At 46.6% G+C, this 17576-nt stretch overlaps 1 protein-coding gene across 6 annotated transcripts in view; it reads left to right on the forward strand.

Annotated features, from left to right (window-relative positions):
* The window catches only part of NDRG4 (NDRG family member 4), a 62705-nt gene that overhangs the window by 15871 nt on the left and 29258 nt on the right, over positions 1–17576 (forward strand). For 3 of the 6 annotated variants that reach the window (XM_060254128.1, XM_060254126.1, XM_060254125.1), the window contains exon 3: positions 428–472. The exons of 1 other annotated variant lie outside the window; for it this stretch is intronic. In XM_060254128.1, coding sequence (XP_060110111.1) covers positions 428–472 — 45 coding nt within the window. Of the gene's footprint in view, positions 1–427; positions 473–14247; positions 14361–17576 lie in introns of those variants that run through there. 2 more of the 6 variants (XM_060254130.1, XM_060254129.1) reach the window with 1 other exon arrangement.

Raw genomic sequence — 17576 nt, forward strand, 5'->3', positions numbered from 1 at the left:
CAGATTTTCCACTGATGGGAAAACACTTCTGTCTGCAGCAGGGAACTTTCCACCTCCTCTGGGCTGTAGCCCATTGATCTCACCAAAATGTTGCTCTTGGTGGAAAGAGGACCCTTGGGAAACAGCCTGAGAGGCAAATTGGGAGTCTTCAGCAGGAAGGGGGAGTTGGCCGAAATTATACTTCCCCTTCCATCAGCAGGAAAATGTCATCTGGATCCATCCCAGTATCTGGTACCCTAAATAACCTCACGGGGTTGTTCAAAGGGGAGTATCATCTGTACCACCCTGAGTTCCTTGGGGGTGGCATAAAAATTCCTCCAGAAATGATAGTTTGTTAAAGAGAAAAAGAGCAGAGTTAGAAGCTGAAGGGCATTAGGGCCTGCTGAGAACTAGCCATTTTCATTAATGTGGTGTTATCTTCTTCCAGGAGAATTCAGATACTTTCCTGTCTGCCGTGGATACGGATTGGAAGGTAGGCTGCCGCTCGACTTCGATACCTTTGTGCCCCAGGCATTCTTGTGTCGATTTGGTTTATTATATATTTTTTAAAACTTCATTTATACCCCCACCTTTCTCTCCAGCGGGGACCCAAAGCAACTTATGTCATTGTCCTCTCCACCATTTTATTCTCACGACAACCCTGGGTGGTAGGTTAGGCTGAGAGTGTGTGCCTGGCCCAAGGTCACCCCGCAAATGTACATAGGAAGTAAGGGATTAAAAACTGGTCCAACACTCTAACTATTCTATCATACCACTATACCAGACATCAGGGACTGTTGCGCTTGGGAGAATGCTGGCTCAGAGTCTAGATGTGAGATTCAGTGAAGGACACTGGTTATGTTTGAAGAAGAGCAAAACTGTTAAAAGATGGAGCATCTGGCAGCCATAGTGGGGGTGTAGCATCTCTGGCGGAGCATTTTTAGCACCCACTGCTCATCTGCAGACAGTACTATTTCTGGCTTCTGCACATTAGTCTGCCAGAGAGCTGGTTCAGGTTGAGACATCCAAGACTATCTTCGGGCTGTCCAGCACAAGCTGCATGAAGACCTTTCTTAGGTGGTCTTCCATTTCTGTTTCCTATTGCAGGGGTGTGCATCTTACAGGCCAGAGGGCGCGTGTGGTGCAGTCCCCCCCCCACATACTAATGGTTGACTCAGGAAGCTGCTGTATATTGGCCGTTTTCACACTAGCGTTTGCTCCAGCGTAGCGCCCCATTTACCTCCGGATCTTCTCTTGGATTTCGCACATCTTGCTCCGGCGCTGCGGTTTGCTCTGGCGCTTCAGGGATTTTACGCCGGAGTATGTTTTTCAGCATTCTGCCGGAGTTTCCGAAAACCTCCGGATCCACTCCGGATCCACTCAGCGGAGTTTGCTGTGGGAAATCCATCCACGCCGGATCGACGCTTTGTGGGCGGCACCCTCTCCCTTTCCGTCCTCCCACCCCATCCACCCCCTTGGCCAATCATCAGCCTTTCGCGGCGCTTCCCCGAAGTGCCGGCGCGGCCATTTTTTTTTTTTTAAACTTCACAGTTTTGCGTAATAGCGATATTTCGAAATTAACAAAGGGAAAAAAACCCCTCCTGGAATAGTTGCGTTATTTCGCTGCTGCGTTATCCCCCGCCTCTTCTCCCTTTAGGGGCCCCGGTGGGGGGACCGCGGCAGCCCCCCCAGCAGGCCTTTTCCAGCCAGTTCGTTTCGGGTCTAGTTTGGGGAGGGCGAGTGGGAAGGAGGAGGTTTCAGCGGGCCGGAGGAGGGGCCCCGGCAGCTTCGACTCTCCCCAGCTCAAACCTCCCCACTTCACTTCCATTTGCGCCCCGCTTGACCCCGCCGGCTTCCCGCTGCCGCCGCCGCCGCCTTGGCAAAGGGAGCCCAGCCGCCCAGAGACATTTGGCGGCGGCGGCGCTTCTCCATTGTTGGGGGGGGGGGAATCTAGTGCCGGTGCGGGCCAAAGCGTTCATGTGTGTGTGTTAAAAACGGAATGCCTCCCTCAGCTGTGCCACCAGGATTTCTGGACCTGCACAAAATCGCCATGTATAAAATGGGAAGTTGGAGTCCTGCATTCTTCTCCCTGGCTACATTCTGCTCGGTTAGAAAATAGACGGAGCTCACTCTTCATACCCGCCACAGAAGGGGAAGGAGAGAATGGGGCGGGGGGGGGGGAGCTCTGGCAGCAGGAATCAGTCAGGTCCCCCGTTGCAAGAGCCAGCCGGAGAGGGGAAAGAGAGCGGAGGAAATCCCAGCTTCGCCACCCGGGAGGGAGCGAAGGGAAGAAGCTGCCACACATACACACACACAAACCCCTCGATTTCTCTCTCTTCGTTATTGCGATATTTCGCAACTTCAGAATTTGGGGGGGGGGAATATAGCGCTAGGAATGCTTCTGTTAATACATAAAGGACTGTGGAGGATTCTACAGCTGCAGCCAATCCATGAGCAGCAGCAGCACACGTGATGCGGTTTGTCCACGAAATGAAGGGGAGGGAGCAGCTCGATGTTACGTTAGTACGTTAGTATGTTAGTACGTCATTACGCAACCAGACTTGCGCTTAAAAAAAAAAAAGATTGACAGGGCATCGAACTCAAGTCGATGCCAGTGGGAAAACGATTTGAGCCGGGGCTTCAGGGAAGGCGACTCCGCAAAGAGTCACTAGTGGGAAAACGAAAAAAATGATCCAGAGATAATTGCGCCGGGGAATAAGGGGAGCAAACGCTAAGTGGGAAAACGGCCATTGAGTCAGTCCATTGGTCCATTAGGGACAGTTTTCTCTACTCAGACTGGCAGGGTCTCAGGCTGAGGTTTTTTACATATGACTTACTACCTGATCCTTTTACCTGAAGATGCACACACAACTCTTGGCACATAGGCTCTGACTTTACTTGATCAATTCTGGACCACGTGGCGTACAAAAAAAACCACTGAATGCTATAGGTATGCCCTTGATTAAGACATAAGGCTGTAGAACAAGAGGCCTCAAGGATATCGCTAAGCCTTTGTCACGTCACTAAATTTTCTTGTGACCCAGCATTGTTCTGTTGTTTTATTCTGTTCTGTATTATGAGCCAATATGTGTACTTACCTTTCTGACCTCTGAAGAAGATCAATCTAGGTCGAAATGCATCAGGTCAAGTTGAATGGGTTCCCATTGAGGTTTTATGATTTTACATAGGATAGAGGCTTATGATGGGCCCTTAAATGGTTTTAGCTTTCTACAATAAATACATGTATGTTGATTTATGATTTTTTTTACCCTTTGTTTTTAATGTTCAGCCCTTTAATTGCATATTAACCTTTTAGGTTTCTTACTCTTCTCAGAAAGGTCATAGCAAGACAGATTTGAGAAAGAGAGTACTGAGGCTGGTGAAGGGATGATTGGAACACAACATTGTACAGATGTTCTCCCCAAAAAAAGCACTCCAGTTTAGATTCCAGATTGGAATGAAGCCTCCTGTAGAAGAAACCAGAGTACAAATGTTTAAATAAAATACATTTTAAAATGGCACTACTTCTTTACTTGGTCCTTGTAAAGTGAAAAGTAGCAACTGACCTCTGGGGATGGGATTAGGGTGAGAGTTCAGTCTTGAGGCCCACTAGTCTGCCTTGCAGAAGCCCAAGAATGGTGCACACTCTTGGGTTTTTTTGCATTACCGGTGGGGATTGGGAGCTGCCACAGGACGGCACTTCCTGCTCCACAAAAATAACATGTAAAAACCTGAAATCAAACTCCTTCAAGAAAGAAGACGAAGACTGCAGATTTATACCCCGCCCTTCTCTCTGAATCAGATAGTCAGAGCAGCTTACAATCTCCTGTATCTTCTCCCCCCCACAACAGACACCCTGTGAGGTGGGTGGGGCTGAGAGGGCTCTCACAGCAGCTGCCCTTTCAAGGACAACCTCTGCTAGAGCTATGGCTGACCCAAGGTCATTCCAGCAGGTGCAAGTGGAGGAGTGGGGAATCAAACCCGGTTCTCCCAGGTAAGAGTCCTCACACTTAACCACTACACCAAACTGGAAGCTGTGAGTAGTGGATAATCTTCCCCCTAACTCATCATTCCCTCCCTCCAAAGCATCCTGCAACAAATCAAAGGCTGTTGATCGGGGTATGCAAATAGTTGGTTTCTTCTAGCAATACCCAAAGATCTAGCCTGCTTCTGTGTTGTGTAGCCCCATCCTTTTCATATGCAAGACCATATATCTTCTGTACTCTAAGCAGAGCCATTTTGGTGTAGTGATTAAGAGTAGGGGACTCTAATCTGGAGAACTGGGTTTGATTCTCCACTGTTCTTCTACATGAGGCCTTCTTGATGACCTTGGGCCAGGCACAGTTCTCTCAGAGCTCTCTCAGCCCCACCTGCCTCACAGGGTGTCTCTAGCAGAGAGAGGAAGGGAAGGAGATTATAAGCCACTCAGAGACTCCTTTGGGTAGTGAAAAGCAGGGTATAAAAACCAACTTTTCTCTCTTCTAATATTCTGGGCAAAGCAAGAATGAAATCTGTGAACTGAGACATTAGTCATGATTTAGGTTTCTTGGCATAATTTATTCTGGCTTTAATAGTCATGGGGAAGTTATGGCTACAGGAAATATTTGTTCATCCTTCTGGTTTTCTGCTTGAGTTTGAAAGCTGACTTTGTTACGGTTTTCATTATACATGGAAGATTTTATTATTTTGTGTCTTGAAGTGTGAATGCAACAAAGACAGTTTTACCATATTATTTTAATTATACCATATTTATTATCATTTTATTTTTCTACTTTTGTAGTCCAACTTTCTCAATGAAACTCGAGACGGATTACACACCATGAATCAATGCAATAAGTAGGATGAGCCATCTAACAAACAGTGTACTAGGGCTAGAATTACAGATATCTGAAACAAGCATAGAATATGAGATGTGATTAAAAATTACTGGTAGAATTGCCCGGCAACCTGTTCACTACACACATAGCGGCTTGACACTGTTTATATGAAATGGACTGAAATCCCATTTGTAATTCTCAGTGCTGGTTTGAACTGAATTTACAAACTTCCCCCTCTCCCAGTTTAGAAGTAATCCAGAGTTAATTATTGTAGCCTTTTGTGGGAATAGAACAATAAAGTATTTGATTTGGCGACAGACTTGTGCAGTTTCATCTACAGCCAAATAAGAGTTTTTATCTCACTCTTCCCTCCAAGTAGCCTCGGATAGTGTACTAGGTTTACGTCTCCGTCAGGCTAGATCAGTGTTTCCCAAAGTGGGTGATATTGCCCCTTGGGGGGTGCTGGAATGATCCAGGGGGGTGGTAATAGCCTTGGCTGCAATTGGGGGGTGGTGAATAAAAATAAGGGGGCAGTGGAAGCATAAAGGAAGAAAAGAGAAGAGGGTGGGAGGTGTCAAAACATCACGTTTCTGGGAGGGGTCCAGATTTTCTAATTTAGAGGAAAATTCCAATTAACAAAAATAGAGGATTCCTTTTTTTCTGCTACTTAATGCGAATTCACCCAATTAGACTAGTAATGAGGACCAGAACTCCTTCCAATTAAAATATAAGAAGGATGCAAGACAGAATAAAAAATAGAGGTGTACAGACAAACAAGAAAGACAGAAATAAAAAACCTTACTAGTCTATCCTAGCCAATAGTTGCTATAGCTAGCAGCTTCTCAAGGTTGCTTGCAGTTTCTCTCTCAGCAATACAGTTCAAGTCAGGACAGTGGAAGCACTGAGGCAATTATACAAACTTCTTTAAAGAGTTTCAACCTGTAGCTTGCTCCTCACAAGGTTTTCTGCAGAGCGTCAAGCTTCTTACAGTCCTCTGGTTACCAGGTGGTTGCTTCTGTTGATTTCAGCCAACCGCAGTGCCCCAGACACAGAGACCGATTTCCCACTCGCCTTACGCCACTCTCAAGTTCTTCTTTTCAGCGTGGCTTCCCTCTGATTTCAAACTCTCTGCCCTGAGGCTGTAGCTAGTGTCTGCTTTTTCGCACCACAAACAGAAACTGAGATTTAGAGGTTTCTGTTTGCTGTGTGAAAAAGCTGAAGCTAGCTGCAGCCCCAGGGCAGATAGTGTGAAATTGGAGGGAAGCCTCACTGAGAAGAGGCACTTGAGAGTGGCGTAAGACAAGTGGGAAATTGGTGAGAATGTCTTCTGCAGGGCCAGCGCATGGGAGTAGGTGGTAGACAACTGCCTAGAGTGCCATCCTGCCAGGAGGCACTGCTGGGCACCCTCTTACTCCCCCTTCCCTTGTGGCACAATTGCGCCAGCCAGCAGACAAGCCAAGAGCCCCAGGTAGTGCTGCCGTGCCACTGCTTTTCTTCACAGGACAAACATTGCCTGTGCTTGTCAGAGGCTTCCAAGGAAGCCTACGAAGAGCGCCCCATTTTACCTCTGCCCGCTGCTTTCAAGTTGAAAGCGGCTGGGCGGGGCACCTTCCCATTGCGTTAGTTGGAGCTGACAAGGAGAGGGTAGATAATAATTATAAAGAAATCTCAAAAATTTTCTGTGTATGAGAATGTAACTATGGTTGATTTTATAAAATAATTTTAGAATTTCAAGCTTCAAAGTGTCGTCTTTACAACATATTTGTTTACTCTGTGTGCAGATATATCACTGCATCTTTTAATCCGCTTCTTGAAGGTAGATTTCCAAGGGGCGCTGCATAACTTTTTTTCTGAAAAGGAGGCGTTAGGCCAAACAAGTTTGGGAACCTCTGGGCTAGATGTTGAGAGGCTGTTCCTGTTTCAGCACCATGGACAGAGGCCACAGGCTCTCACAGGACAGTGAAACAAAGCCTACTGAAGCTTCTTTGCTTTCCCTGCTTAAATTCCTGCTTTTCTCCCCAAGTCTGACCTAGGAGACTCTGCCTTCTTACATGACTGTTGTTGTGCTGCAAGCTATACAGTTTGGTTTCTAGGTCAGAAACAGATAACAGCCTTGAAATTCTTGAGGTTTCATTGTGAGCTGTTGGGCTTCTTGTATTATCATAATGGTATTAATTAGATCTGTATTTCAGAAACCACAGTGCTGACAACTTGAAGTCATGGGTAGTCCTTTTGTGACTAATTGTAACAGGACTCTGATAATCCCTCTGTTATTTCTGGATTGTATCATTCTTTCATCATATGTTAATGTTGGTATTGAGCTTAGGTGAAGAATTTCATTGTTGAGAAAGTAAAAACAGTCTAATTTAATGTGTAAAGGAGCTAGCAGTAATCTCTCATACTAGCAGAACTGAGAATTAAATTCCATGTGTCATGTGAGAGAACCGGGGGGGGGCAGACTTGCATTGAATTTTAAGGCCCTATACAGCTTGGGGCCAGCATACCTTGGTGTGCTCTCACCATCTAAGGCTACATGGAGGCAACCCAAGAAAGGGTCTTCTTAGTTGTGGTGCCAGAACTTTGGATTCATCTCTTTCTCCCTCTGTTATTGTCTTCCGTTAGTGAGTGAAGGCTATTTTTGTTTTGTTTGGCATTCCGTCATTACTTCTTATTAGCCCTTCTTCCTGTTTGTATGTTTATGTGTTTAAATTGTTTTCAACACACACATACAAACATTTGTGTTTTAAATGCTGCTTTTAGTGTTTGACATGTTTTAATGTACGTTGCCATGGGGACCCTAAGTTGAGTCAAAAGACAGCACAGTTTTAAAATAAATAAGATAAAAGCTTGTGTGGTGTAGTTGTTGGAGTGCCAGGCCAGAAGTGGGAAGACCTGGGTTCAAATCCTTATTTGACCATGATGCTCACTGGGAGACTCTGGGCCAGTCATTCTTTTTCAGCATAAATTACCTCATAGGGTGGTTTTGAGGAAAAGAAAGAGGAGATGTAAATGTGGTATATGCTGTTTAGGATGGAGGTAAGGTGGGATTAATATATAATTATTTAATTATGCCACTTGCAATATCTCTATCATGCCAAGTGTAGCGAAGATTTTGCCAGCCTATGGACAAATAAAATATAGCATACTTTATGGCTATTGAATTCATTATACATGGAAGATAATTTTATGTCTTTCCAAAAAAGGTAGTGATATTTCTGCATTATGCCTGAGAATGAAAAGATTGTATTTTAAAAAATCCATAATTGCGATGGAGAAATTTGTGTCTAGTTCAGGTGATGCGTAGTGTAATGAAGGTACCTATAGATGACAGCTTGGCTTTTGGGTGTTGTGCAGCTAGAGGATTTGGGGCATTATATAAAGCCCCAACAGCTGATGGCTGAAAACCCAGGCTCATTTAAATACAAAATTATGATAATTGCTTTTATAAAAGCCAAGGATAGCTGAAAGGCTGTCTCCTCTTGTTCATACCTTCTGGTCAATTAAGATCATTTTCAGAAGTCTTATTCAATTTTAACATTACCTGCAATTCAGCAGGTCAGAATGTGTATCGAGGGCCCTCCCAGTTGCGGGATGCTGTTTTTGGAATGCTCTCCCTTGTGCTAATTGCCTAAGCATTCAGACTCCCCCTTTCTCCTTCTACCTCTCCACTTGAACATAGTCTGTTGATCCCCCCCCCCCCCCAATGTTGGTTTATTGTAATGCTGCCTTATATGTTTTACCTTTTTTGCATGTTTGGGTGGTTTTTTGTGAGTTGTAATCTTTTTTACTGTTCTCTAATCTTTTTTACTGTTTTCCTAATTTTTTTCCTCCCAGGTTTTTGTGGATAACATTTATTTTATATTTATTTATGTTTTTATTGTGATCTGGATTTTAATTTTAATTGTAAGCCACCTGAAGAACCACCAGGCTAAAGGGCAGGAGAAAAAAAATTAAAATAAGAAGTAAATACGCAATCTATGATAACTGCGATTAGATAGTCTATGTTAACAGGTGTTTTTACTGTGATTGCCCTGTCTAGTGTTTTGCTGTGATTTTGACTGGCCAACATGATGGATTATCAGCCTTAAAGGGAGAGTTCATTGTTGGTTTTAGCCTTGGGAGCCTGACACCTGGCAGGAAGGTCTGTGGGTGGGGGTAGAGAAGAAGAGGATATTGGATTTTTATCCCGCCCTATACTCTGAATCTCAGAGTCTCAGGCAGGAAGGTCTGTGGGTGGGGGTAGAGAAGAAGAGGATATTGGATTTTTATCCCGCCCTATACTCTGAATCTCAGAGTCTCAGAGCGGTCACAATCTCCTATACCTTCCCCCCCCCCACAACAGATACCCTGTGAGGTAGGTGGGGCTGAGAGAGCTTTTTACAGCAGCTGCCCTTTCAAGGACAACCTCTGCGAGAGCTATGGCTGACCCAAGGCCATTCCAGCAGGTGCAAGTGGAGGAGTGGGGAATCAAACCCGTTCTCCCAAATAAGAAGCAGCTGGAAGGAAGTTTTTAGTAGAATTTGGGCAAAGGCAAAGTGGTGGAGAAGGTGATGACTCTCCTGGTGCTGCAGTTGCTTTTTTTGGGAGCCTTGTGCATGACTAGGAATCTGCTTCCTTGCTCCCCAAGTTCTCTGCTTGACTTTTTTAAAATAGAAGTTACAGAGATGCAATAACTCTCCAGCGTTCTCCCTTATCCCTGTTGTTTAATTTAATTTAGATTTCATGTTGTTAAACGTTAGGACAGTGGTTAGAGTGGCGGAGTAGGATCTGGGAGACCAAAGTCCGAATCCCCACTCTGCCATGGAAGCTTGGTGGGTGACCTTGGACCAGTCACCCCCTCTCAGCGTGACCTACCTTACAGAGTTGTTTGAGGATAAAATGGAGGTGAAGAGAATGATGTAAGTCGCTCTGGGTCCCCATTTGAGAGAAAGGTGGGGTATAATTATCCTGCCGTGATTTCTCTAGACTGGAGTCCCTGGTGCTTTTACAGAAAGAATGTCTGCAGTATCTTTCCCCCTTATTGATATCTTTTTCCTTGTGGATGCCTTAAAATTAATTTTATATTTATCAATTTTTTATTGTGATGTATCTGTAATTTTAATTGGAAGTGGCCTCAAGAATCAGTAGACCTAAGGGCCAAGATATAAACATTTAAAATAAGATGTAAATACGCAAGCATTGTAGCTGTGACTGTTGGGACTAGAAGTAGAAAGCAGAAGTAGAAATCACCTCCCCATTCTAGCGGTTTTCATGGCCTCAGATTCTGCCCACAAGACAGAGTACTTGCCTGCAGCCTGTCTGATCTCTTGAGTACTGGACTTTCTTTCCTGCCCACTTTGGGTTCTTTTACTGTGTTTTCCTTCTCCTCTTCACCTCTTTTCTGAGATCTCCCCCACCTCTGCCTTCTCATCCTGCTGTTCCTCCTCCTTTTGGCTCTCTTTTCTGATCTGTTTTATTTTCTCTCTTCCTCCCTGAAATTTACAGGGCCTTTTTTTCATAGTCATCCATCAGGCAAGGCAAAAGAGAGAATGCTGCCAAAGAGCTGGGTGTCCAAGGCCAATTTTTAAAATGCAAGAGAAGCATCTTATTGCCAGTTAGCTGGAAGCCAGCTCTAAGGCAACACAACAAGGTCCAGTGATGTTCTGCAGTTAAGTAGGCGTGGGCTGATCCAGGCCCAAGGATCTTAAGGAAATCAGTTGGCTCTCTGCCTCACCTCGAAACATCTCCCAAGCTCACCTGACATTGGTCTGCACTTTGGTGCAGTGATGCTTTTGGATGGGCTATGCTGAGCTTTGGACTTCTTGGCCTGGAAGCTCACCCCAGTTGCCCTAAGGGACACATCTGTTGCTCAGAGTCTAAGTGGTTCAGAGGTTAAATGAGGTGCTGTGAACTGAGTCATAACCTTGAAGCACAGAATGCAAATGGATTTGTTCTGAGGGAAGAAATTAAGAGTGAGATTAAGATGATGGACTGATGCATACCTTACCCTCTTTACCAAGAGTCCTCAATATGGGTGATTCTGTGAGCTGTCTTGGGATTTTGAGAAGAGGAAGTTGGCACCACAACAAAATGGCTGCCACCGGGGCAGTCCCAAAATGGCTGCCACAGTGATGCTTCCTGAGCTTTTCTGAAGCACTTTGTGTTTCAGAAAAATGGAAGAAATCCAGGGCTGGCTATTTGCTGTGTCAAAGAAGCAGATGAGCAATAGGAAACCCATGGGCAGGCAGCATCATACCCATGGATGCCATGTTGGGGATCACTATAGCAACAAACTCCAATCTGAATAGCTCTAGACTGATGGTGCAAGTATGCCTCTTCCTTGTGGGGGTTTCAGCATGAGAAGCTGGTGAAGGGGCAGACAAGGTACCATGTCTTTTCTGACCTGAAAAGGATTTGTGAGGCAGTCTATACACAGTTTTCATGTGAGCTGAATTCTTTCCCTCCCTTTCCTTGGCTCACCATTCTTGACTCTCTCTCTCTCTTTGTGTCACACTTCATAGGCAATGTCTACCACTTGCTTCTAACTAGTTTTTTGGCTCACTTTAAACATCCCCATTTTGGTCTCTTGTCGGAGAAGAATCTTTGTTTTCACAGTATTTTTCATTTGCTCACACTGAGCTTCCTAAGTAGGTGAACCAGATGAAAGGAGAATAGGTAGATCTGTTCCTCCATGTTGTCTGTAGCTGGTTTAGGAAAACTGGGTGGGCTATCTGGGAGGCAGTAGCAGGCGGGTGGGTGGGAGATGGGAGGTGGCTATGAGATGGGAGGTGGCTATGAGAGCCAGTTTGGTGTAGTGGTGAAGTGCACAGACTCTTATCTGGAAGAACCGGGTTTGATTCCCCACTCCTCCACTTGCAACTGCTAGAATGGCCTTGGGACAGCCATAGCTCTTGTAGGAGTTGTCCTTGAAAGGGCAGCTTCTGGGAGAGCTCTCTCAGCCCCACCCACCTCACAGGGTGTTTGTTGTGGGGGAGGAAGGTAAAGGAAATTGTGAGCTGCTCTGAGACTCTTGAGTGGAGGGTGAAATATAAATCCAATGTCGTCGTCGTCTTCTTCCTCCTCCTTCTCGCAAAAAGGTTGTACTTAACCTGGCTTCTCCTGAGCTCATCAGATCTCAGAAGCTGAGCAGGGTTGGTCATAGTTAGTACTTGAATGGGAGAACATCAAGGAAGACAGTGGCAAACCACCACCTCTGCACCTCAGAATTTGGGTCGCCATTAGCTGACTGGGACTCAACAGCACCTTCCTTTTCTTCTGCTACTTCTCAGTGTAACAAAGTTTGAGTCCAGTGGCACCTTTAAGACCAACAAAGTTTTATTCTGGGTGTACACTTCCATGTGCATGCACGCTTCTTTGGATGCGTTTTTCCATGTAGAATGTTGTAAAAGAAAAGTGAAATAAGCATTTACATCAGCCACAAAAATTGAGACAAATGGAAACTGATAGTAATGGCAGGGGTACCATGATATGGGACCAGATGAAAGGAGAATAGGTAGATCTGTTCCTCCCTGTTGTCTGTAGCTGGTTTAGGAAAACTGGGTGGGCTATCTAGGAGGTAGCAGCAGGTGGGAGGATGGGAGGTGGCTGTGGGCCACCTGTTCTCCATTTTCTCTTCCTCTTTCCAGCTCATTTCCTGACATGCCAGGGCAGTTGTGGGGCATGACTCTGGCATGCATGCACTGGCTGCCAGTTGTTTGGGAGAGAGGAGGGCACAGGGGAGAGGCTGTGGCTCAGTGGAAGAAGCCGCATGTTGCATACCGAAGGTCTCAGGTTCAATCTCTGGCATCTCCAGTGTAAAAAAAAAAAAAGGATCGGGCAGAAGGTGATGTGAAAGGCCTCTGCTTGAGACCCTGGAGAGCCTCTGCCAGTCAGAGTAAACAAGGCCAACCTTGATGGACCGATTGATGCCGTATAAAACAGCTTCATGTGTGTGCAGGATTTTTGTCGAGCCTTGAGCATTCCACACCCCCAATACAGCATTTGTTTATTGTTGCTTTTAAATGCATTTTTATATGACACTTCTTCGAAGGAATCCAGGGAAGTATACAGTTGTCACCCTTCTGCCATTTTACCCTTATGACATCCCCGTGTGGGAGGTTAGGCAAAGAACATGACTGACTCCAAGGAAAATCTTTGAGAGGGAGAGTGTCTTGACCTCAAGGTCACAAGACAGCTTCAAACCTGAGTGGGTAGTTGAATCTGGGTCTCGACGGCCCTAGTCCAGGAGCAGGCAAGTCTTTTTGGGGTGTGTGGGGGGTGAAATGCTGGGGGAGGAATGCCATCTCTACCTATGCAGATGTTGATGTGGCACACAAAATGGCAGAAGGGCGGTATGGGTTGAACTTGGCCAGGTACGCTTGGAGCAAACCAAGCCCCCAGCGGCACTGCCAGCCTCCCTGGGGTTTGCCTTGAACTCAGCTCGTGGTTGAAGGTGGGGGAGGCAGTGATGGAGAAAAGTTGTGTTTGTTGCCTTCTCTGGTGCCCACTTGCCCCAGTAGTGCTGCCAGGACCTTGCTTGTTATGTCAGAGATCTGGCCTTTGGTGCCAAGAAAAATGATTTTAGGGTACCAGTGTCAGCATACATGTTGAGGGTTACCAACCTTTGTCCTATTACAGAACTCTGACCCCTCCACTACACTGGCTCAGTGTATGTCCAGTCTGTGTCCAAGGTGAACAATATAAGACCTAGCCTCAGGGACTCACTCCATACAGAACGGTGACCAAACAGACCCCATCATTGGCATCTTGTTTTGTCTGTGGGCCTCTTGGAGCAGAGGGGGACAGCCCCCCCACCCTCTTAATGGCCAAACAACCCTGTCCTTTGGATAGTGTGCCTTTAGGGTCCCCCTCTTTTCTGGAAAAGAAGGCAGAGGATGGCTTCTGAGCAGTGTTCCCTCTAAGCTGAGTTAGCATGAGCTAGCTCATGGATTTTTAGCCTTCAGATCACACATTTCTGTCTTAGCTCAAGAAGGATGGCCCCAGAGCACACTAATTTATGCAGTAGCTCATACCTTTAATGCCAGTAGCTCACGAAGTAGAATCTTTGCTCACAAAACTTTGCAGCTTAGAGGGAACATTGCTTCTGAGTAGCATGTTTTACCCCAAGGCTCTTTGCCTTCCCGCCCCCTTTCTGCTGGAGGCGGCGAATGCTCCTCCAATGGAGAGGGGAATCTCCTGGAGGAATCCTTGTGTTTTTGGAGATGTTTGTGTGGATGGGCACCCCAGCATGTTTGCTCCTTTCCACATGGCACAAGAATAAAAAATGGAGACTGAGTGGGCTTCTCTTTGATTTTGTTTTCTGTCTTGAAGCTGGTGGATTCATGACTAATCCCCCTGCAGCCTACCCCGCTCCTTCCTTTCCTGGAAGTGGAGAGGCGGCGGCAAGGGAGGGGTTAAGCCAGGGGCTGGGCTCCTTTATAAAGGACAGCGGAGAGAAGCCAGCCCATTGCAGAGCTGTGCACATCTCCCAGCCAGCCTCCAGGAAGCTGCTGCTGCTGCTGTTTCTGCCCAGAGGAATCTGCTTGGGAACAGAGGCAACCCAAAATGCCAGAGTGCTGGGACGGGGTAGGTACACAGCACTACCAGCTAGGGCAGGGTGCCGCTGCATGCCGCTGCTCACTGGGGTGGCCTCTTGCAAGCTGGCACATGGATGCCAAAGGGTCCTCTTAGCTTTGCCTCCCCTTTCTTAGTTTCAGAGGAGCGGTTGTTTTTGTTGCCCTTGGGCATGAGTCCTCAAGGGGAGCCACAAAGAGCATCCCAGGTTGCTGCTTAGGCAGGGGGCTCGAAATGAAGGGGAATTGGGGCATGTGAGTCCAGTGCCCCTGTTCTCTTGTACCCAGCAGCCCAGGGAGTTGGGAGCCAGTTGGAGTCATTCAGTGGTGCAGCAGAGGCACTTTGCACATGCTCCAAGGCGCTCAGTGATTCCTTTGCATGTTTTTCTGGACTGTGCCCCAGCCCTGTAAAGACTGTTGAATGGATATTGACTCAGACAAAGCTGCCACTATGTTTTTTTTTTTGCCAGTGAATCCTGGATTTGGAGGGGCTGGCTGAGGTGGGGGCAGGGGAGGCAATGGGGATGTTCCTCCAGAGTGGAGGGATGTAACAACAATTTGACTCTGCCGTGGTGAAGGAGTCTGGCTTCTGTGATGAGCGTGAGAGTAGAAACGGCTGCAGGTGCATGTCTGATCTGAGGAGCCCTGTCCTGGCTGCTGCTGTTGCGGGGGACGCCTCTCTGTCTTGTCAAGGACACGCGTGGTTTGTACGTGCCCTTTTCTCTGCACAGCCAGCCTGGTGTACGGGGCATGTTTGCAGCTGCTTTCCCAGCCTCGGTCCCACCACTTGGGGGCCTTGCTTTCCTCAGCAGCTTTCCTCGCACAGGAACGGGGGAGCATCGTTTGAGCTGCAGAGCAGGCTGGTGTGTCTGTCGTTGCTGAACACAAGCTGTTCTCCCAGGGCTGGGGGAACAAGGCACGGGCACCAAGAAGCAGCTTTGCTTTCAGCCTGCAGCAGGAATGCCCCTCAGCTGACTGCATGCCTGGCTGTTGCCAGGGCTGGCTGGATCACTCCTGGTTTCTGCTCTGCCCCAAGGCTGCTGTTTGACCTTCAGCAAAGCCTGCCCTTGACTGTCTCGAAACTGTTGGTGCTTCTTACTACGGAGAGGGGTGTGTGTGTCCCCCCCGCTTGGAGATGTGATGGGCACTGCATCATGCTGCTCCCCAGGATTCAGGGCCAAGGCTGGGGCCAGGTGATCCCTTTGCAGAGCATCCCTCGTGGGTGATGAGTACGCAGGACTCATTCTGGTTACCCCTATCTTTGACTGGGGGATGTTGGTTGGAAGAGTGTGGCAAAAGGCAGGTGACTCTATACAGAAGACAGGTTTAGTCCTCCTGGCTTCCTGAGCAGCCTTCTGTCCCAGGGAAGTTTATCTCTGCAAGGGATCTGTTTAGTCTGATCTGGGTCTTCCGTCTGCCCTCCTTCTCCTTTCTAGAGCTACTCCCAGGGCACCTGAAAGGAAAACAGAGGGCTGTGAGTGGACTATACAGCCCCTTGCTTCACCTTCTATTATTGGAAGGGCCATTATTGTATCTGCTGCTCCAATCTGTTTCGGCGTCTCATTTGAACTCCCAGGAGAAGGTGCTTTTTTCTGGTCTTTTGTGAGAGGCAACCCCCCCCCCCCACCAAGATTCTTGGCGAATGACATAGTTATATACAGAGCTTTTTTGGGTAGAAAAAGCCCAGCGGGGACTCGTTTGCATATTAGGCCACACCCCCTGGTGCCAAGCCAGCCAGAACTGCGTTCCTGCTAAGAAAAAGCCCTGGTTATGTGTACGAAGAGCCAAGGGTGGAGAAAAAAGGGCTACATCCAGCATGTACCAGCAGAACCAAAGAGAAAACATGCCAGGTGATAGGCGACTGGTTTATTTTCCTACAAAACACCTACATGTTTCACCATATCGGCTTTATCAGGGGGATCTATAAAAATATAAATTTGCAATAAATGCAAATAATAGGAGGGCCCCGTGTATATGATAAGCACCACAGACGAGCAGGCAGGGATTGATATTTAATACTTCCTTTTTAATTTCTCTGTCTTCTGGTTGTTATTCTGCAAATGGCTTTGCGGCTAAGTTCATACCTGGGCAGTTCTACCTTGAAAATGGAAAATGCAAAACTGTTTTCTGTTGAGTCAGCCCATTAACTGCCTGGTCATCATCAGCTGATGGGGAGAAAAGGAGATTTTTGAGATATAACTGGAGATGTCCTACAGTCAGAGAATGAATAAATCCCGCCCCCCCCCCCCCCCCCGCCCCCTGTCCAGGGTATACAAGAAGGGAAGACTGAACTAGCGTTTGGCAGAAGAGGTTTCTGTGTGCCTCTCCCCCTTAATTGCTATTTGCCAAATCACCTGTATCCCAAACTCTGCATCTGAAACCTTGCTTCCAAAGTAAGAAGGAAAGGGGTCTAATCTGGCTAAAATTTGCACCTTTTGACTTGGCCCAGCTGAGTCTCACTAGTTGTGGCTACAGAAGCCACTTAGTGTATGCTCTAAGGCAGTCTTTCCAGACCTGAGGCCTACTGAGTTACAGAAACATGGAAGGGAGTCATATGATGCGGTCATGTGGTAGGAAGAGGTCAAAGTTATGCCTTCACCGAAGCTGAGGACAGGAAACACAAGCCAAGCAGGAGGCAAGGAGGTATTTTCTTAAAGAACAAGCCAAGGGAACAACAGAGGAAGTTCTCCACTGCTGAATATTCTCTCCTGGCTATCCTGCTGTTTCTCTGAACATGTGTACATGGAGGGAGAGGTGGTTGCTCTCTGCACATACACACTAGCAGCAGGTCCTTCCAAAATGGTATCTGCCTAGAGTTGGTGATCAAGTAGGTTCCTGTAGGTAGTCTCAAAGGTAGGTAGGTAGAAAGACAGACAAATAGATAAATCAAGGATAGTAGTTCTAATGAAATCAAACACAGAAGGAGATACTGTCCTCAGGAGAATGGGAAGATAGTATTATCCACATACTAGAGGTGGTGGTGATCCGGTTCCGTTGACTATAAAAATACAGAAGCAACCAAATCTGAATTTATCATCCTATTTCTTCCTAAATGTATCTCCTAAACATAAATATGGCCCATTCATTTTGCATTACTTTTAATTTTTTTTTTTAATGGGGTGTTTTACGACACTTCCTGTGTCTTCTTTCACAACCACACTGTGAGTCAGGTGGTTGTTATTCGTTTTGCGAAAAAGAAACAGACTGGGAGAAAAGGATTTCTCCAAGA

This window comes from Heteronotia binoei, chromosome 14 (assembly GCF_032191835.1).
Source record: "Heteronotia binoei isolate CCM8104 ecotype False Entrance Well chromosome 14, APGP_CSIRO_Hbin_v1, whole genome shotgun sequence".
In the NCBI taxonomy this organism is placed as follows: Eukaryota; Metazoa; Chordata; class Lepidosauria; order Squamata; family Gekkonidae; genus Heteronotia; species Heteronotia binoei.